Below are 22,613 nucleotides of genomic sequence, written 5' to 3'. Positions count from 1 at the left end.
GTAAATACATTAGTGGAGATTTTCAAACTATGGATTGAGTGGATACAAAACTACCCTGAAATTGGCGCAGATTTTCTAGAGAATGATTTCTCAGATGCTAAACCGAGAATCAAACTCATGTCCACTGGAGTAAGTTGGTACGTTCCATTCTTATCATTAAAAAATAAGGAAATCAAAGGAACATTTTCCTTTCTCCAGTCCTGTATTGCCTCTCTCACTCTCCAGATTCATTCAAAATCATTGATAGTGTCAATTGGTCAATAAACATTTATAAAGTGACAACTATGTGTCAGCCACTGTGCTAAGCACTGGAGATATAAAGAAAAAGATAGTCCCTGCTCTCAAAGAATTCACTGTTTAAGGGGGGGAAAGGGTGGGTGGAAGGGGGGAGAGGAGACAACATGCAAACAATTTTGTATAAACAAAATATATACTTGATACATTGGGAGTAATCTCAGAGGGAATGTGTTAAAATTTAGGAAGACGAAGAAAACACCAGGCAATTCAGCAGTACTCAAGATTTAAAGGGTTAGGGTAGGGGAAATTTCTTACCCAACCGAAAGATCAGAAGTGAGGTTCAGCTTTCCTCTTCGTGGTCAGCCATCTGTTAAGGGTTAAAATTCTAGCTAAACTGTCTAAACTATTTAATGAGTGGTCGCCAATAAATTATAAGCTTTAGCAAGAGTTAGGCTTTTAAGCATTTATTAAGGAGAATAAGAATTTGGTAAAGAGAAAGAAAGGCCTAGATTCCTATCTATTAAAGGGAGAGCACATTTCTAGCTCCGCTCTCCGCCAGAGTCCAAAAGGAAGAGCGCCTCCGTCTCCTCCTTCCTCCTCCCACTAGTCCGCGTCACTTCCTCCCCGCCAAAGAAAAGACTCCTGGTCTTGCCCTCAAAGACCTTCGCTTCATGGGCAGAACTCTTCTACAGTAAGTATCCAGCAGGTGGCGTCATTCCAATCGTTACAGCTTCTTTCAGGTGGGACTTGAGGGAAGGCAGAGAAGCCAGAAAATGGAATAAGAAGAAAATTCCATGCATGGGGATAGTCTATGAAAACATTTTTAGATGGGAAATGGAGTGTCATGTGTGAGAAATGGCAATCAATCAATAAACATTAAGACCCTACTATATGTCAGTCACTGTGCTAAATACTGGGAATAAAAAAAACAAGAGGCAAAAGATAGTCCTTGCCCTCAGGAAGCTTACAATCCAATGGGAGAGACAACAAGCAAACAAGTATACACAAAGTAAGTTTTATACAGGTTAAATAGAAAATAATTAACAGAAGAAAGTCACTGGAATTAAAAGGGGTTAAGGAAGCTTCCTGTAGAGGTGGGATAATAGTTGGGACTTAAAGGAAACCAAAGAGAAGTAGAAGGAATGGAGATGGTAGAGTATTCTAGACATTTCAATAGCTGGACAGAATGCCCAGAATCAAGAGATGGAGGGGTTTTGTTTGTGGAACAGCCAGGAAGCCAGTGTCACTGGATTAAAGAGTATGTGTCAGGTAGTAAAGTATAAGATTGGACAGGTAGGAAGGGGCTAGGTTATGAAGAGCTTTGAATGATGGAACAGTTTATATTTAATCTGAAAGGCAACAAGAAGCCAAAAGAGTTTATTGAGAAGGGGAGGAGGAGGGAGGGACCTGCATTTTAGGAAAATCATGTTTGGACCAGCATTTTAGGAAAATCACTTAGGCGGCTTAATGGAGGATGGATTGGAGTGGGCAAAGAGTTGAAGCAAACCGACTCACCAACAACTATTACAGTAATCAAGATGTGAGGTGATTAGGCCTGTACAAGGAAGCCAATGTACTTCTAGCTGTTTTCTTCCTTCCTTTGTGGATGGGAATAGAGTTTGTTAAAGCTCTCTGTGCTGGATGATGTTTTTCATCTGACCTTCCTTAAACAACAGAAGATCAGTTTGGCAACTATAAAACTATAAACCCCCCATAATCATCACTGACTAACTGAATTACAACCATGAAGAACTTTATACTATCTGAACTCTTTAGCTTATGACAAATAGTTTCTATTTCATTTCTAAAACTTTTTTTTACTGCCTATTGAGTAAAGTCCAAAACCCCTTAGGTGGCATTTAAGGTTCTCTCTCTCTCTCTCTCTCTCTCTCTCTCTCTCTCTCTCACTGCCCCTCTCTATCAATTATATCATTTGTGGCAAAATTTTAAAGTAATGCTTATTTCTGTTAGATGACTCTTATTTTCTCACTGTTTGCCATTATGAAATCAAATAGGTTTTCAACTAGATATTGTTGTTGTTGAGTTGTTTCACTCATATCTAACTCTTTGTGACCACATTTGGATACTGAAGTGATTTTTCCATTTCCTTCTTCAGCTTATTTTACAGATGAGGAAACTGACGCAAACAGGATTAATTGACTTACCCAGGGTCACACAACTACAAAATGTGGGAGACCAAATTTCAACTCAGGAAAAGTTGACTGACTTCAGGCCTGGAATTCTATTCACTGTGCCACCTAGTTGCCTCTTTCAACTACATAGAACTTTTGTTTCCTAAAGTTACAGAAACATTTTGTATTTGTAATTATGCTTAAGGATTTAGAAAAGCTTGAAAAGTACTATTCATAACACATTTATTTTCATAATCTTTGTCAATAAATATTTATTAAATTCTTAGTATATTAGGGGCAGCTAGATGGTGCAGTGGATAAAGCACTGGGCCTGGATTCAGGAGTAACTGAGTTCAAATCTAGCCTCAGACACTTGACACTTACTAGCTGTATGACCTTGGGCAAGTCACTTAACCCCATTGCCCCACCAAAAAAAATTCTTAGTATATTCCAGTTACCTTCTAAGCATTGAGAATACAAAATCAAAAACTGTTCTCAAAAACTCATATTTTAATGGAAGGAATATCATGCATACAAGTATATAAAAGATTATATACAAAATTATATATGCAAATGTGTATAATTATGTATTATTTATGTGTATATATTCATTGTATGTACACATGTATGTATATGCAGACATACATGCACACATATATATAAATTTCAGTTTAATAATGATAATTAAATCCATGGGAACTGATGAAAACAAAAGGTGAATTATCATCCATAAAGAAGAAAAAAGGGCCAAGTCAGAGCCTTCAGAAACACCTATTGTTACTGTGGTAAAAAAATATGAAAGTTTTTTAACAGTCGGTTAGGATAACTGAAAGACTCCAGTTTTTGAAGGACCACCCTTTTGGGGAGGAGACCAACAGTCCGCCTGCTGCGCACGTCAGACTGCCTGCTATGCACTCAACTTCCGGGGTGGAGAGAACAGAAGTGGAGCTTTTTCCGGCTCTGCTGGTTTCCTGACGGCGCTGGACAGATGGTCTCTCTCTCTCCAAAGGTGGCCTTCGGTTTTGGTGAGTTTTTTATAAGGAATATAGACTAAGCTTAGACTTAAGACAATTTATATTGTGTTTCTACTTTCCTGTCCTTCTAATCAACATCACCTTGTGACTACCATAACAATAAAAGGTCTATCTGGAAAACCAAAAGCTTCTTCCATTTACTAGTCTGGGAGATAAATTAAGGGAAAGGTTAAGTAGGGGAGATTTATGATCTAATATCCAATTTTAAATCTCACATTACTAAGTGTAATTTTTATATAAGTATTACAAAGAAGACTGAGAAGTAGTGAGACATCTAGGATGAGAAAAAGTAGTTTAACAATAGAGTAGAGAGAAGACAATGATCAACAAAGTCAAAAGTTGGAGAGAAGCCAAGGATGAGAATTGAGAAAAAGCTATTATATTTAACAATTACAAGTTCATCCACAACTTTAGAAAGCAATATTAATTATTGCAATCTATATACGCCAAATGAATGAATGAATGAGTGAAAAAAGCATTTATTAAGTATTTATTATGTACCAAGAACTGTGTCATATACTGGAGATAGAAATTTAAAAAACAAAACAACACAGGGCAGCTAGGTGGCGCAGTGGGTAGAGCACTGGCCCTGGATTCAGGAGGACCTGAGTTCAAATCCAGCCTCAGACACTTGACACTTACTAGCTGTGTGACCCTGGGCAAGTCACTTAACCCCAACTGCCTCACAAAAAAACAACAACAACAACAACAACAACTGAGATTTTCTCTGTGCCTTAGGAGCTTCCATTTTCATTGGAAGAGAAAACATATACAGTAAGGGTCAACTGTAGATCATACAATCCATGGATCCTTGGGGTGCATTAACAGGATAGTGTATATCATAAGTGCAGATGCCAAGGTCCAGTGGTCCTCCACATGGTTCTTGATAATTCTAACTCACCAAATCTGTATGGGTGATCATTTGGAAAAAACTAGAGGACTCTAAGGTCCTATAGCTTTTGGCATGCTGGGAATGAGTCTAAAGGTTAGAAAGGGGTATGCAATCCAAACTCCCATCCACAGGGAACAATGAAATAATAGCGATAATGGAAGTTTGAAGATCATTTGGGAAGGGGGGGATGTTGACAGAGAGGTTGGTGGGGAAGGGCTGATGGTTCTCCACATTACCAAAAGTATATTATTTGGTGACTCCTAGTTCATTGAAGTAGTATAAGTAGAATCAGTTGGAGAGGGGAGCAGGGGGAAAAGAAAGGTTCAGGGCCTCATAACTTTTGGAAAGGGAAAATGGGACTAAGGATTAAAGAAGAATAGGCACTCCAGCCTTCCTGGGTTCCCATGAGTGGGAATCAGGGTTCAGTGTCCAGAGAAGTTAAAAGTAGCAGTGTGGCACCCACAAATGATAACAATTCAGAAGTATTATTCTGTTTATTGGAAGTATAATAATGCATTCTTTCACCTTCTTCTTCCTGCCATGGTAAGAAAGCTCTGACATAAAGACTTTGCTCAACCAAAAGAAATAAAAGTTCATTCCTACTTTTAGCATTACTCAAATAAATGCACTATGAATCTGCAAGGCTACTGAAAGGAAGGTATTATAAACAAAGTAAATATTCATTAAGTGAGAAGTTCTGGTGGTTTACAGTCAGCATAGATCTGGAATTCCCCAACTGAGGCTGAGGTCACTCCTTTCTCAGTCTCACTTCTGTTCTAACTCAGAATCTTTTGAATTTTTTACATTATATTTATGATTGTTAACAATTTGGTGGTGGAGGTAGGAAAAGAAACATACTTAGAAAGGATTTGTGAGCCTATAACACTCTAGAACCTGCTTTTCCAGAAAAATATCATGAGATTCTACTTTACTAGTGTTTCCCCTTTTCTGAAGTCTTGAAACACTCAAGGTTTAATTATTCCCTCAGCTCAAGAGATTTCTTGGGTTTGTGATGTATCCAGACATGACATCCCAAGGGGAAATCAAGGCCAATTATAAAAGTCCCTTCCACCCCCACCCCAAGTCCTAGGTATACCAAAGTCTGGGAAAAAATAACTGCACTGGGTAGGAAAAGTCAGTTTCTGTTGTCTAATTTAGATAATTTGGTCTAATATGGGGAAGCATTCAAGGTTGCCTGCTACATACAATGAACCTACCTCATGGCACCTAAAATAGAAGTCATGGATGGAAAAACTCCTATCTTCTCTTCATGAAACACAAGAAAAAAAAAGATCTCTCATCCACAGTCAATCATGTTCTGTCTTGAACATTGTGTCGAGTAAAATTAAATGTGGTCACCCTATTACTGTCCCAAGTATAGGGAAAATTAGCTGGAGTTTATCATATATTTGTTACTTAGAAATTAGAGGTTATTGCACCAGTTTGGGGGAAGCTAGGTGGCAGAGTGGATAAAGCACCAGCCCTGGATTCAGGAGGACCTGAGTTCAAATCCGGCCTCAGACACTTGACACTTAGCAGCTGTGTGACCCTGGGCAAGTTACTTTACCCCCATTGCCCACCAAAAAACAAAAAAAAAAAGATAAAGTACACTAGATATTAGTAAAGAGAAAGCACATGGCTCTGAAAGATGGGAAAGCCTAACTAGGAAATAAAAGAGAGAGAAAAGAGAAAATGGGGCTCCCTAGTAGGCTTCATCTGCTCTCCCCAAGTTCCTGGGCCAAAGAGAGAGATCAGCAAGTGGAAGCTCTCTGAGGGAAGGGGCAGAGCCTGCCCTAACACACTGTTTAAAACTAATTGGCTAGCATAATTCAAATCTATTGGTTCACTGGATTTGAGGGTGGTTTGGCACAGTCATGCTGATGTCAGAGCCCAGAGAATAGATCCTCTGGCAGGAACAAGGCTTTCAGGTGGGTGTGATTTTGAGTGAGGTAGCTTCCTGACTAAGGGCTGGCCTTAAGAAAGGTCAGGCCAGGATCTCTCAGCAGAGGCCTCTGGGAGTCCCAAAACCCCATTATTTTCTCACAACATGTAAGTTCAACCAATTTTGATCTGTCACTGCTTTTCATGGTGAGAACAGAATGGGGAGCCATAGGTTGGGTGGAGTATTGAATGACTTCCAAAGTTAGGGACCATCTTCCTATAAGAATTTCTAGGACAGGAAATGTGAGGAGAAAAGTATATTGGGCTAGCAGGGTCTGGGAATAGTTGGCTGTGCTCCTTGAATCTAAAATTCAGCAGTTTTTGCCTAGCTACACAGACACAAAAAGTAGAGATTCAAAAGATTGTACAGGGGGCAGCTAGGTGGTGCAGTGAATAAAGCACTGGCCCTGAATTCAGGAAGACTTGAGTTCAAATTCAGCCTCAGACACTTGACACGTACTAGCTGTGTGACCCTGGGCAAGTCACTTAACCCTTAATGCCCTGCAAAAACAAACAAACAAAAAAGATTGTACCATACTTCATTAATGAATCAGTTCAATTTCTGTGAGAAAATCTTTGTTGATTCTGGAAAGGTTAGTGACACATTGGGTAGATTCCTTGTTTTATGGTTTTGTTGTACTTGGTCCAAATCCAGCCTCTGATACACAAGCTCTGTGACTATCAGCAAGTCATTTATCCTCTTTGAGATGATTTCCTTACCTACAAGTAGTCATGGTAATACCTATGGTACCTACCTAATAGGGTTGTTGAGAGACCAGATGTGATAATGAAGGGAAAGTATTTTGTAAACTTTTAAATCCTATATCTGTCAGTTGTCATGATCATAATCAATGGTACTGTGATAGAGGAGTCAATACCTGAAGCAGTGTTTATTGGGAATTTTTGAAAATTTGAGTTTCAGGGTCAATCCTCTAACTTCATTTTTGGGCCTTAAAATTCTAGGAGTGCTACTTGATAGAGGTGGAACATCTTTGTATCCCTGTGAGGACTACTTTTATGTCAATATATAAAAATGATTTTCTACTTAGTGAAGGCATATTCTACACAAATGAGGTCGCCATTCTGTCCTATGCCTTGGCTGTGACTTTTACACAGTCTCTGTCAAAGTTGCTCTAACACCCATGACCTTTGTGAATTGCTAAGCAGGAGCCCAAGAGTGATGAATTTCTCATTTACAGGAATGGTAATGGGAACAAGTATACAATAAGAGCAAGCCCAAGGCTGGTAGGTTCATTTTGACATTTCTTTATGGCTTTTTTCATTTTTTTGATGGACATTTTTTTCTTCTCCAATGTTATGTTTATTATTATATGTTATGTTAATATTAGTTATAGTATTCCTATAACTAATATAGTTCATTCCATTATATTCTGTGGCATTTAAGAAGATTTGAGAGAAATAATTTCTGGGTAATTTAATCATTTTATTAATAATGCCAGAATTTTAATAAAAATGTGGTTATTTGGACACCTTTCCCTTAGACCAGATATAATCATGGCAGCAGGCTCACAACTTATATGTCCATTGGAAGAAGGGTGTTCCCAAGGGTGGCAATCAACTCTGATTGGTTAACAATTAATGAGAAATTGAATATTACAATGAGGGGCTGGACCTGAACTTTGATTATGTCATTTTCTTCTGTTACCCCCAATATTGCCTTGGGCAATTTATTCAAAGAATTTATCCCCACTCAAACCTGAATAAAGCACAATGTCTTCCCCACCTGGGTGGGGTCTAGATAGAGGAGAATGTTAGCTCAACCTTCAGAGACTAAGGTCTTGAAATGAGGATAAAAGAAAAAAGAAGAAATCTGAATTTGCCCAAATCATTGGTTATTAATAATCATTTTTCCTGATTTGTTTCTTTGAGCTACCCTAATTTTATACAAGCTTTAAATGAGCTCCATTTTACTTGCAATCATGGTGATTTGAAAGTTGAGGATAACAGTCTCTTCCAGTGTGTGATAATCTTCCCAGTTTTTGTACTGAAATGTTTTCAACCAAAAAACATATATTGGTTATCAAAGATGAATTTGCATCATGTAACTCACCCTTTGTGTCTGATATTTGTATTCACCCTCTGATTTCTTTTCTCTTCCCTTAGGGCTGACTCTCCTATGAAGATAAAGAACCCAGAGGTAACTGGGTTTATCCTGGGAATCCCCCTGTGAGAACTGAGAAAGCATGAGGTGACCTTTCTGAGATTTCTAAGGTCATCCCAGCATCTGGAAGTCATGTCACAATTCATGGACCACCTTCAAGCCATGTCAATCAATAGACTTGAATGCTACCAGCCAATTAGCTTGGAGCTGTGTGTGGGGACCACCCCTCTTCCTGTCTTGCAGAGGGCTTCCACTCAAGGAGACTCAGGATCATGCTCTTTGGTTTGGGAGAAAGCCTGTGGTAGCAGAAGGAGGAGGGTAGACAGGTTTCCTAACTTTTGGAACTTCACGCGTTCTCTCTTGGATAGCTAGGTGAAGGTGGCTTTCCCTCTCTCTCTTTGCTAACCCCTAATACACTTTAATAAATGCTTAAAAGCCTAAACTGTTGCTGAATTTATCAGTAAATCTTAGCTAATTCCCCGCCCCCAAATTGGGGAGGGGCAGGTAAGGTCACACATTAGATTTTTTTTTTGTGGGTTTTTTGTGAGGCAATTGGGGTTAAGTGACTTGCCTAGGGTCACACAGCTAGTAAGTGTTAAGTGTCTGAGGCCGGATTTGAACTCAGGTCCTCCTGACTCCAGGGCCGGTGCTCTATCCACTGTGCCATCTAAATGCCCCCACACATTAGATTTTAAACATCACACTCCACACGGAGGAGCTGGAGGTTGTGATCTTTCTCATCTTATTTATCTACATCTTTACCCTGATGAGAAACCCCTTCATCCTCTTGGCCATCATCTTTTCCTCTCATCTTCACACTCCCATGTTTTTCTTCTTGGGCCTCTTATCTACCTTTGACATATTTTTTTTTCCTTCAGTGAGTTCCCCCAATTGCTGGTCTTTCTTTCTGGAAATAGCTAAGCCATCTCTGATAGGGGATGTGCCCCCCAGCTCTTCTTCCATCATTTTTTGGGTACACTGAGGGCATTCTATACTCTGTGATGTCTTATCACCATTTTATTGCCATTTGTCATTCATTGCTCTACACAGTCATTATGAACCCTAGACCTTGTGTGGTCCTTGCCACATATACCTAATTGGTAGGTTGTATATATGCCATTATATTGACATCACTAACTTTCTAGTTGCCTCACTATGGACCCAATGAAGTACATTATTATTTATGTGACAGTCTTGCCATTCTACCTTTGGCTTGTGCTGGCTCAGAGAGTGGGTTTCAATAATGTTGGCCTTCTAGCTTTAACATTATTTTTTACTATTATTGTCTCCTATACCAGCACTGGGATAGTCATTTTGAGAATCTGTTTGTCTGAAGGTGGGAGCAAAGCTTTTTCTACTTGAAGTGCCCACTTCAGTGCAATTATGTGTGCCCATGGACCAATTGCCATCATGCATTTGCAGTCCACAACCAACCCTTTGTTTGGTGCTGTGATTTAAATTTTGAACTCCTTAATGTATTCTCTGAGGAACAAGGAAGTAAAAAGAGCCTTGAAAAGAGTTTTGTGTGGAGCAGGACTAACTGTCACTCCTGTTTTCCATCTTTGTGTAGAAATTTTGGTCAGATTCCTGTCCCTCATCAAATGGCAACCATGTCTTTGCCTTCTCTCTGTGTCATCATTCCATCTTTTCCATATAATGCATATGCCAGAAATTAGGACATAATGAGAAAAAATAGTTAGTTGTATCCTTTCTTCTTTTCAAGAGCTTTCCTGTTGAGATTCACTTTCCCTTCAAAGTCCGTGAAGTGTCTATTACCAGAAAGGCAGTGCCTGTCTATTATTTCATTTGAAATAATTATCTAAGAGAAACTCATCTTTTTTGTGTATCTATCTTTCTCATGGTAGTAGTTTTGAATAGTGTTACTTTGGGAGAAGTAAGGGACAGTCTTGACTTATAGTTTCATTGGTGTAGAGAATTATTGGTGAAAACCCATTTTCCCACTGTTTTATATCACCAAACTTCTCAATATCATGTCCCACTTACTCCTTTTTTACTCTAGTCTTTGATATGAAAAGGTGGCCCTTCTTGCCAAGGCTTTCTACTAGTACCTTTGATCTCATACAATCCTATCTCATCTCTTCTGGCAAGATCTCTTGCTAATCTTCAGTTTTTCTTTATCTTCTGGTTCAATTCTTTTGCTCCCCACCCCAATGCCCTTCTCCCCAATCTTATGAAAAACAGTTTACTTGATTAACCCATTACCTCAGGTTTTCATCTTTGACTCTCCTCCCTTTCATGGCTAAATTCCTGTAAAAAAAAAAAAAAAGCCTGTATACATTTTCCCCTTTTACTTACTTCTCAGCCCCTTGCAAACTCTCTTCTAACCTCAACTATTCAATTATCCAACTGTAATCTCTCTAAAGTTATAAGTGATCTGTTTGTCAATTGCCCAATCCAATGGTGGTTTTTTTCAGTTCTCATTCTTTTTTTTTTTGCGGGGCAACGGGGGTTAAGTGACTTGCCCAGGGTCACACAGCTAGTAAGTGTCAAGTGTCTGAGGCTGGATTTGAACTCAGGTACTCCTGAATCCAGGGCCAGTGCTTTATCCACTACGCAGTTCTCATTCTTAAACTCTGCATCATCCTACATTGTTGAAGACCCTTTCTTCCTGGATACTTTCTCCTCTTTGATTATTTCTTTTGATTCTCCTTCTATCTGTCCCTGCTCCCCCACTTTGCTGGTCCCTCATCCCTATCTTACCACCTAACTATGGGTATACTTCAAGTCTCTCTCCTGGAATCTCTTCTCTCTTTTCCTCCTTATCTCTTTGTAACTCCATCAGGTCCTATGGGTTGAATTATCATCTCTACACAGATTATACTCAGATCTAAATATCCAATTCTAATCTTTCTCCTGAACTCCAGTGTCTGAGTCATACCTTGTCCCCCATTCCTGGAATGTACTCATTTCTCACTTCCACCTCTTAAAATCTCTAGTTTCTTTCAAACATCAACCCAAAAGATACTTCCTGCTTCAGTCCTTTTCTGAGCCTTCCCTCCTCCCAGGTCTTAGTGCTTTTCTCTTACCCCTAAAATTATCTTTTATTTCCTTTCTGTGTATTCCAGATATTCTTGTCATTGTACATGTTGTTTCCTCTGTTGAATGTAAGCTCTCTGCAGACAGAGACTATTTCATTCTTGTCTTTGTATCCCTAGCATTAATGCTTGTTGATTGATTTACTAATTGATTTATTAGAAACTCCCTCCACTAATGCAGATATCCAAACTAACTGTAATTTTTCTGCTTTAGCATCATGGAGGAGATCAATAACTTAACCTTGATAACAGAGTCAATGTGAGTCTCAGGTCTTCCTGATTCTACAAATTATTCATCACTCTTCTTGTCTAGAACAAAAGGGGATATTTGATCATTTGAGACAATGTATGAAAGAACAGCACTGTCAATTTCCTTTTGGCTTGCCTATAGACAAGAATAGAATATAAGAATTTGTGTGAAGGACCTGATTCACTTCCAGGTGAATCAGGGTAAGGCAACAACATATAATAAAGTCTTTCTGAGGAGATTAAGTAGTAGTCTTTTTGTTTGTGTGTATGCTCCATAGAAGATATTTCTTGATTTTCACACAATTCTGCTTTCATGGGGTAAAGATTTTCATAGTGGGATGGTGAAACCTTTTAATTTTGATTGTGGGAAAAATATCTCCTCTTTAGTTTTCATGGTTTATGTCACCATTGCCAAATAAATCTATTACAATGCAGAAATCATAGATGTAAAAACCTGGGTCTTATGCTTAAGCATAGTTTCAGGAGGTATAAAAATAACTCTGAACAAAGATTAGGATTCCAATGAGGCTTTTTATAGATGAAAATATGTCAAAGAAACAGAGAAATGCCTTTTTACATACAACAATCTAGTATGTCCTCCTAGGCCATAAAAGTTAGAAATACAGATAAATGATTACATGCTTATTTTTATGTTATTAAGCTTGAACAAATTAGTAAATAAGGATATAGATTTAAACACTGAGTTTGCAAAATCCTACATTTATAGAACTACAAGGCTACATTTTAAAGAAGTCACAATATATTAGTTGGAGGGAAAGGATATATATATCACAAAGATAACCAAAAAGCTTTACATCAGGGAAATCCTCCCACAAATAGTTATCTGGGGAATCCTTCCACAAATAGCTAAATCACTTTGGGAAGTTCAAATTCCTCTTTGTCTTCTTATCTGAGGAATATAAAAAGTCTCCCTTTACTACTATCATTCCAAGAATTGGGTTTTAGCAAGGTAAACTTAATATTAATAGAAGAAAGGCTTCAGTTAGCCAAACATTGTAGAAAGAATGGCATAACAAAATTGAATAAAAGCAAATTGTGGTAAAAAAAATATGAAAGTTTTTTAACAGTCGGTTAGGATAACTGAAAGATGCCAGTTTTTTTTAAGGACCACCCTTTCGGGGAGGAGACCAATGGCATGAGCTACGCACGCCAGTTCGCCTGCTGCGCACGTCAGACTGCCTGCTAGCACTCCACTTCCAGGGTGCGAGCTTAAAAGGCAAGGAGAGAACGGAAGTGGGACTTTTTTCCTGCTCTGCTGGTCTCCTGACTGCGCTGCACAGGCTGATGCTGATGAGAGTTCAACTGGGCCCGGCTCGCAGTTAGCAGCAGCACGTGCTTGACACGGTCTCTCTCTCTCTCTCCCCAAAGGTGGCCTTCGGCTTTTGGTGAGTTTTATACGGAATATTGACTAAGCTTAGATTTAAGACGATTTGTATTGTATTTCTACTTTCCTATCCTTCTAATCAACATCACCTTGTGACTACCATACAATAAAAGCTCTAACTAGAAAACCAGAAGCTTCTTCCATTTACTAGTCTGGGAGATAAATTAAGGGAAAGGTTAAAGAGGGGAGATTTATGATCTAATATCCAATTTTAAATCTCACAAAATCAAAGATGAAAAATTATCATCACACTTGCATATTTTATGAACATTCTAAAAGTTCTAGCATTGGAATAGTTTTCTATTGTGTGTGTTTAGTTGGTGGTCTATCTTAATTTTAAAATTTCTACTTTTTTCTATTCTAGGTTTAGTCTGGGAGGGTACCAAAGAAACAGACTAAGTTTGGAATAAGATTGGAATAGAGCTATATTCTAAAAATATATGCTTATGTGAGGAAATATAGGAACTGGGGAACAGAGAGGAGAAAAATAGCAGAAAACTTTTAAGTAAAGATGTGGTGGCTGAAATGGAAGCAAAACTAACACTGGAGTATTCTACAAGTCACATAGACAAATACAATGAAATATTATATATAAGAAGTTTGGGAAACAAGTGAAGTGAATGGCACAGAGGAATAATATGGTAATGATCCAGTTGTCTGGATATGTCTGATATCTCTCTCTCTCTCTCTCTCTCTCCCTCTCCCTCTCTCTCTCTGTCTCCCTCTCTCTCCCAAAAAGTGATTTTGATAATTTCTTGAATTGCTTAATGATTATTTCATTCTTCAAAAGGAGAATGAACCAAAATGAGAAACCTATTCTGAATGTGATTCTCACCAAGAAGTAGAAGCTTGTTATAGTGGAAATGATGGAAGCTTGGGTAGAAGTAGCTATTCCACCTTAGAGTTTATGATGGAGGAGAGGAAAGGTAGATATGAAAGGTACTCTGATGAAGCTCCTATATTTGAGAATAGCTGAGTTCTTATGGTGCAGAAAGTGGAGAGGTAGGATCCCAGGGCCTAAAAATCTACAAGGACCTTCAGTCAAGGAGAAATAGTAAGCTCTCATTAATGAAATTTTGTAGATCCAATGAGAAATAATTTCAAGTAGGGGGAAAAGTGGAGTTGTTTAAAGAAGAATTATATGGAGTCTTCTGGCAAACTGGCAGAAAATAACTGAAATGCACAAAATAAAATAATAGAAACAAGAAGAGGTAGAGGATACAACTTTATACAATCTTTTTTGAAATTTTTGAAGATTCTTTTTGAACAAAAAGGGAGGATGAGTAATAGGTGAAATATGAACTCAGCCTTTCCATTCAGAAAAGCCAAAACACTAAATGACAAAAAATAAATGAAAGACAAGGAAAAGCAACTATAACCAGAGAAATGAAAGTGAATCCAGCATAAGGGGACTGCTGGTGGAGAAGTAAAAGGTCCTAGCTAAAGCAGCCTCCCCATTCTTCACTATAAAGTAGCAACAATTAAGGAAAAAGAGTAAGAGGCAGGGAAGATGGAAAAGGAAAGAACTCATCACAGGGAGGATATCACAAATAAGCTATCAAAGAGACTGATAAAGAGAAAAATAGAGGAGGAAAAAACCTGTCTTTTTTCCTCATCTTTTTTTTGCTTCTAGAATTGTATTTATTTTTATCTTTGCATTAACAAGTCACTGATCTGGGGCAGCTAGGTGGCGCAGTGAATAGAGCACCGGCCCTGGAGTCAGGAGGTCCTGAGTTCAAATCCGGCCTCAGACACTTAACACTTACTAGCTGTGTGACCCTGGGCAAGTCACTTAACCCCAATTGCCTCACGCTGGGGGGAAAAAAAGTCACTGGTCTGACTATACACAGAATACTAAGAAATGTCTCCCCTTCTCCCCATTAGTAATAATGACTCTCCCCAGCCCTACATCAGTAACAAGTGATTTCATCTCTATTGAAATAGAGGCAATTTCATTTTCTGTGTTTTTGTTCAGTATTTATAATATCTAGTACCTTCCTATTTAATTTTTTTTGTTTGTTTTAGGGATGCCTTTTGTTTTAAAATCATAGACATTTAGAAATACCTCATCCTACCACCCCAAACTTCCAATTGTTACAAACTCTCCCTTTTATTATTTAAGCAATATAGTGACTGATTCTGACAATAAATACAACATTCTGTCCTGGTAGCCTCCTGTTTCTCTGCTTAAAGGAGGAAGGTATGTTTCATTATCTGCTCTCTGGGACAACTCTTAGTTTTTCATTTGTTTGGAGTTTACTTTCCTTTTAATGATTTTCCAATGATTTCTTTGAGGAATCTATTCATATTATCTAAGTAAGAATTTTCTGTACAATCTACATGTCTTTAGCCTTTATGGTTTGAATTCTACTTTGCTTATTATCTGTCACTCTTACTTTTCATGATTTAGTATGATAATACAGTAAATTTTATAGTACTCTTTCAGACAAAGCTATGTAAATATTTCTACATCGAATGTGTTTCCTGAAAACAACCAGATTCTTGTTTTTTATCTATTCATTAACATGTTTTTCTTATTGAAGAGTTCAGTCAACTTAGCTTTACCAGTGTTGGACTTTTTTGTCATATTTTTCTTTTTTGAATTCTTCTTTGTCATAAGGGAATTAAAATTTTCATACTTGGATCTTTTGTTGTACCTGTGAAGTCATCAGTCTGGATACTCCTTGTGATAATGTAGATCATAGTCCATCCATGACTGCCTATTCTGCATGCCTCTTGTCCATGTCCTCTTGTCAGTCTTTTAAAGGGTGCCCAGCTAATGTTCAAGGGACTTACTTTGAAATCCCTTGACATTGAATGGATACCAATGAACCATGCAGTGTGGCCAACAGTTAACTAGTCCTTTCTGGTTATAGCCATCTTCCAACACCTCAACTTTGAGCTCTTCCTTGTAATAAGTAAAATTAATTAACATAGTAGCAGTATCTTACAAAGTATGAAATATTCTGCCCTCTCTGCTTAGAGAAGGCAAGTACATTTTATTACTTTTTATCTAGGACTAAGACTAGTTATTTTGATTACTCAGAGTTTTAGGTACTTTTAGAGTTCTTTTCATTTATACGATCTTAATCATTTATATTATCTTAATTGTGGATATTCATTATTTTTTATAAAATACTGTTCTATGTGCTATGGAAATAATATGAAATAAAAGCCACAACTCCTATAATTATATTTGGAGAGGTAAGAAATATACACATATGTGAAAAGATAAATAGCAATATGTCAGAATACTTGTCATTAGGGAACCCAAACAAAAGAGTCATAGTGTCTCACCAAAGCCAAGCTTAAAGATTCTATCTATGCCAGTGTTTTCCCTTGTCTAAGGTCCCAGAGTACCCATGTTTTAATTGATCCCTCTGGTTCAGGTTTGCTGAGTGTCAAGGATAGGGTCCCAAAGGGATAATAAGTACATTTAAACTCTAATTTATATATGAAACGTTTTAGTTCCTGGAATCTGAGAGTTGCACAATGTGAAGAGGCAAGGGTACTGTCAGATCTGTACCATCCTCTTCCTGATTGATTGGCCGAAAAAGAGAAACTTTTGGAGTCCCTGACTTCAAAGTTGAGGTTTTACAAGAATTGTAAATTTTCCCATCTTTGCTGCCTGACAGGAGAAATCTTGGAAGAACAAAAATATTACCTCTCAGTCTCAGTCAGTCATGCCTAAGGCTGTTAGTAATGTGAGTGCAAAAATTTTGCCCTCTTCTTATTCTCCTCCCTGATTCTCTCCTCCCTCACCACTCCATCCTTTTTTTCTCTACTTTTCCAACTTTCTCACTTTCAATTAAAGAAATTTGGACCCTGGGAAGTGAGACTGCTAGAGTACAGAGGCCTCATTCTCATTGTTGAAAAGTCAAAATTAGATGATTGTCAAAAGCCACATGAGGGAGAACAGTTGTCCCCAAAATTCATCAACTTGAACTTGTTTACAAAGACAAGGAAGCTAGGTTCAAAGGGATAAAAGGTTTGTGATTTTTTTTGCCAAGATATTCCGAATTTACCTTCTTTGGCAATCTGTCTAATTAATGACAAAAATTTTGGTTGTATAGCAACTATGCCTTTGCTATTTCTTGGTTTCCTATCTTTAATTTTTATCTCTAAGATGAGAGAGCATGAAGTAGAGAGGAATCTGTGTCTCTTCTCTATAAGGATATCACATTTCACCTTAGGTGAGGAGCAGGTCAGTTGAAAAAATTCTGAGATCTAATAATGATACTGGGATGAGACCCTAACTAGTTGTAAAATCCATGGGGTGGGGATGGGGGTCCTCTTTCTAGGCCTTGGCTTAAACTGTCTCAAATTAATTTATTCTAATCTTTGAGGTTATGGGTTCACTTTCTAATTTCATCATTTGCATTTCTTGTTTGTTTTTATTTTTGGTTGAGGAAGATGAAAGGAGAGGAGGAGAAAAGGGAGAGGGGAAGAGGAGAAAAGAGAAGGGGAGCAAAGTGGCTCAATCCATTACCTAGGAAGGTAGATAGAGAACCCACAGCCCGAGAGGCATTCAAAAGGCTTTCTGATATAGGAGAGACTTTCAGATTTTAGAATGGACCAGTCAGCTAAGATAGTAGTTGATCCCAATTATGTAAGGGTGTTCTAGGATAATAGATATCTTTCTTTCCTGGTGCATTCAAGGAATTTGAAGTACTAGGACAATTGAAATTGTGATGGAACAAGCTAGGCCCAGGAAACTATACCTAGATAGAATAACATATGAATTGTGTCAAGTATTTAGAACTGTATAATTTTCTTTTATACTCACTTCCAATTACCTTACCATAAATTTATATCTCTTGTAAACAAATAGCAGAAATTCATTCTTGTGGGTTTATATGTGTATAGAAAAGGAGTAAAATGGAAAGAGGTAGAAGATGTCAGCTTTGAGTGAAAAGTTATGGTGGAAGAAGGAAAAGAAGAAGGAGAGGAAAGCAATTAGTAATTGAATATAATAAACCTCTAAAATCCAAGGAGTTAATAGGTTCAAGTGTCAAGAAAATTGTGGAAGTTCAATATCTTAGATTGGGGTTAAGTTATGATAGACATTTAGGAATAATTGAAAAGTGAAAGTCTTGAATTCAAATATTTCCATGAATCCTCTGGCTCTTGAAAGTAGCTAGAACACCAAAGGTTCCCAAGAATCCACTGGTTTTAGAAATGGCTGGAACTCCTGGGGAACCAACTTGAATGACCAAGAACTAAAACCAAGGCTTGATCCTTTCTTAGGTTGTTGAGCACTTAATCTTTGTTGTCCCACTTTGTTCTAGTGAGGAAGAATTTAGAAGAATTCTGTAGGCTTGGTTGTATGGAGGTTGTCAAATCTTGACAATTCTACTTTCACAATATCTCTCAAATATATTTATTTATTTCTACCCAAACTACTAATATTCTAATTTTGAGCCTCACTCCCTCTAACTTGGTTGGACTCTATCAATAGCTTCTTGGTTGGTTTCCCTGCTTCCTGTCTCTATATTCTCTAATCCACCTATCACACAGCTGAAAAAATAGGTTTTCTAAGGCACAGGTCTGACCATGTTTCTTACTGCTTGCAATATTTTCTCCTTGACCTGGGAGTTCTGGAATTTGGCTATAATATTCCTGAAGGTTTTCCTTTTGGGATCTCTTTCAGGAGGTGATCAGTGGATTCTTTCAATTTCTATTTTAGCTTCTGCTTCTATAATATCAGGGCAATTTTCCCTGACAATCTCTTGGAGGATGCTGTTAAGCTCTTATTTTGGTCATGGTTTTTTTCAATGATTTTCAAATTATCTCTCCTGGATTGATCTTCCAAGTCAGCTGTTTTTCTAAGGAGATATTTCACATTGCCCTCTATTTTTTCATTCAATTGGATTTGCTTTACCATGTCTTGGTTTCCCACAAAGTCACTAACTTCCATTTGTTCAATACTAATTCTTAGGCAATTATTTTCATCAGACAGCTTTTTAATCTCCTTTTCCATTTGATTTTTCAAACTGTTAACTTTTTTCTCATGACTCTCCTGCACTGCTCTCATTTCTCTTTCCATTCTTTCCTCCCTCTCTCTACATCTTCCTTCTATCTCTCCTACTTTTTCTTCAAAGTCCCTTTTGAGAGCTTCCATGGCCTGAGACCAATTCATATTTTTCTTGGAAGTTTTGGATGTAGGGGCCCTGAGGTTGTTTTCCTCTTCTGAGGGTACACCTTGATCTTCCTTGTTGCTGAAGAAATTTTCTATAATTCTGAACTTTCTTTGCTTGCCCATCTTGCTGTCTTTTACTTGACTTTAACTCCCCACTGGGGGGCCATGCTTCTAGGCTACATTACTGTCCCCAGCTTCAAAGGGTCCCAGGTGTTTTGATTTGAGGGAGGGCAGGTTTTTCTCTCACCTGGCCTGTTCTCTGGTCTGAAGATAATCTCAAGCCAACTTGCTAGTTAACCAGCCAGCAGAGCACTATGGTGGTTTTTAGCTTCTACAAGCCTGCGCCCCTCCCCCACCTGGGCCTCCTGCAGCTTAGGATTTCTTCCTGGTTCCCCACTGGGGTGGAACAGCCAAATTTCTCCCTAGGTCCCACTGGCACCCCTACACTCCCCACCCCCACCCCCAGCCAGCCATTCATCCCTCTCACCCAATTGCAAGCTCAGTTCCAGAAGATGCTAGTGCTGCAGCTGATTCAGAGACTCAGGGGTTAAGTTCCTCTGGTGTGGCATGCCTGGGGTCTCTGTTGGCATGATCGTGGGGTTGGACTTTACTCACAGCCCAACACGGCCCCCTTTAATCTATCTATGGCTGGAAAATAATCTCAGCCTGTATTTTTGTGGGTTTTTCTGCTCCAGGGGTTCTTTTATTGCTGTTTGGGGGGTAATTGTATCAGGAGCTCTGTGTGTTTAATGTCTTTCTTCCACCACCTTGACTCTGCTTTCTGACCATGTTTCTTCCTAGATTAAAACATTACAGTATCTCTCAATGGCCTCTAGGATAAAATAACTGGTATTTAAAGTCTCCCACAGTCTGACTTCAACCTACCTTCTTTCTGTCTTATTCTTCATGGATATCTATGTCAGAGAGATCTTGGATCCTTAGTACTTAGTACACAGAAGTTTTGGGACCCTGACAGCAGTAGTCTGTAACTCCTGGGGCAATTTTTTTTTTTTTAGTGAGGCAATTGGGGTTAAGTGACTTGCCCAGAGCCACACAGCTAGTAAGTGTTAGGTGTCTGAGGCCGGATTTGAACTCAGGTACTCCTGACTCCAGGGCCGGTGCTCTATCCGCTATGCCACCTAGCTGCCCCGAAGCAATTTGAATCATTTCTTTCTCTTGGCTTTAAAAGTAATATTTTTTTAAATTACATTAAATTACACATTTCTTTTCACAGATAGCTAAGAGCTAATTTTTCCATGGAAATGAAGAACTACACAGTTGTGACTGAGTTCATCCTGCTGGGAATCCCTGAAACAGTGGGGCTGGAGACGGTGCTCTTTGTTCTCTTCTTATCTTTGTACCTGTGCACCCTGTCAGGGAATGTGCTCATCCTCATGGCTATCATTTCTTCCTCTCGCCTTCATACCCCTATGTATTTTTTCCTGGGAAACCTGTCTATATTTGACATGAGTTTCTCCTCAGTTACCTCACCCAAAATGTTGTTCTATCTTTCTGGTCAGACACCAGCCATCTCTTTCCAGGGGTGTGCAGCCCAGTTGTTCTTCTACCATTTCCTGGGCTGCACTGAGTGCTTCCTGTATACAGTAATGGCATATGACCGCTTTGTTGCCATCTGTCACCCTCTACGTTACACAGTTATCATGAATCATAGGGTGTGCTCCATCCTAGCAACAAGTACCTGGATAGGTGGGTGTATTCACGCTACTATCCTGACCTCCCTTACTTTCCAGTTACCTTATTGTGACCCCAACCAAGTAGGCTACTACTTTTGTGACATTCCTGCTGTCTTACCTCTGGCCTGTGCAGATACTTCCTTAGCCCAGAAGGTTAGTTTCACTAATGTTGGTCTTTTGTCTCTCATATGCTTCTTTCTCATTCTCATTTCTTACACTCGCATTGGGATCTCTATATCAAGAATACATTCTACAGAAGGTAGACGAAGAGCCTTTTCTACCTGCAGTGCACACCTCACAGCAATCCTTTGTGCCTATGGACCCGTCATCATCATCTACCTACAACCCACTCCCAGTCCCTTGCTTGGCTCAGTGGTTCAGATATTAAATAATCTTGTGACCCCCATGTTGAACCCCCTGATCTATAGTTTAAGGAATAAGGATGTGAAATTTGCCCTCAACAAAGTGTTATATAAAATGGGGCTCATTGTTGAGAATGAATAAGCCTCTCAGTATTGATGGAGAAAGCTTGATTCCTCCTTGGTGAGCCCAATGCTCAAGCATGTATTTGAAACTTTGTTAAGAACAGGCAAACCACTATAAATTGTTGTATCTTTTGAGCTTGATGATTCTTACAACATATGTTTATGTGCCCATACATTTCCACATGTTATATAATGAAATTATTTATATAATTACATATTTTAATAAAGAATATTTTCTTCTTATTGTGAACTTAATAAATATCAATAAACATTAACATTTCATTAGATAAAGTACAGAAAAGAAAAATGTATATGGAGCTATAAACTTATATTATGTACAATTCTTTAAACCATATCAATCTCATACAGTAGTAACAAAACTGTCATACTTATCTGTCTTTATCCCTCTGAAATTTCTCTTTACGATTTAGTGATGCATTTTTTTCTTTCTTTTCTTCTTTTTAAAAAATCTCTATCACTTCCAACCATCTCCTCCTGCCTCCAATTAGGAACTCTACTTTCAAATAAGTATAGTCGGGGCACATTTTCTAGCCCCTTCCTCATAATAGGAGTGAGCAGTGAGGTTCTTAAAAGATTTCTCAGGGGGCAGATAGGTGGTGCAGTGTATAAAGCACCAACCCTGGATTCAAGAGGACATGAGTGCAAATCTGACTTCATACACTTGACACTTACTAGCTGTGTGACCCGGGGCAAGTCACTTACCCTCAATTGCCTCACCAAAAAAAAAAAAAATTCAAGTAAGTATAATCCAGCCAAAAAACCCAATACGTTGGCTATGTCTGATCATGTGTCTCTCATTCTGTATCTCCTCTCTACTGAGAGGTAGGAAACACATTTCATCTTCAGTCTTTCAAAATTCTGATTGGTCATTACATTGATCAGACTTCTGAAATCTTTCAGTATTGTTGTCCTTTCCATTATTGTGGTCATTGTGTAACTTGTTTTCCTGGCTCTTATTTTGCTCTGTATCTGTAATAGTTATTCAATAAATGTACTGGGTTTTTTATTCCTGCCTATAAGCAAACCACTTCTTAGTTCTTTCATCCTGCTAGAAGGTACATAAGGGTAGAGAGGCATACTTCCTCACTCACAGTCTTTTAGTCAGAGGTATATCTGCCATATCTTAAAGAAACAGAAAAAGATTAGAAGAAAATATCAAAATAAAAGCTGTGATGGAGCACTGAAATTGCTTCCTGTTTCTTTCTC

General features: G+C 38.4%; 1 protein-coding gene and 1 pseudogene across 1 annotated transcript; both read left to right on the top strand.

Annotated features, from left to right (window-relative positions):
• Positions 1-1,711: 1,711 nt before the first annotated feature.
• Positions 1,712-9,720, top strand: LOC122747691 (annotated as a pseudogene).
• A 10,743-nt stretch (positions 9,721-20,463) lies between these two features.
• Positions 20,464-21,405, top strand: LOC122750428 (putative olfactory receptor 10D4). Its single transcript, XM_043997149.1, has one exon. It carries the CDS (start codon positions 20,464-20,466, stop codon positions 21,403-21,405), a length of 942 nt encoding a protein of 313 aa, XP_043853084.1.
• Positions 21,406-22,613: the final 1,208 nt, after the last annotated feature.

The sequence above is a fragment of the Dromiciops gliroides genome, chromosome 3 (genome assembly GCF_019393635.1).
Source record: "Dromiciops gliroides isolate mDroGli1 chromosome 3, mDroGli1.pri, whole genome shotgun sequence".
NCBI lineage: Eukaryota > Metazoa > Chordata > Mammalia > Microbiotheria > Microbiotheriidae > Dromiciops > Dromiciops gliroides.
This window is presented reverse-complemented; position numbering and strand designations above follow the sequence as displayed.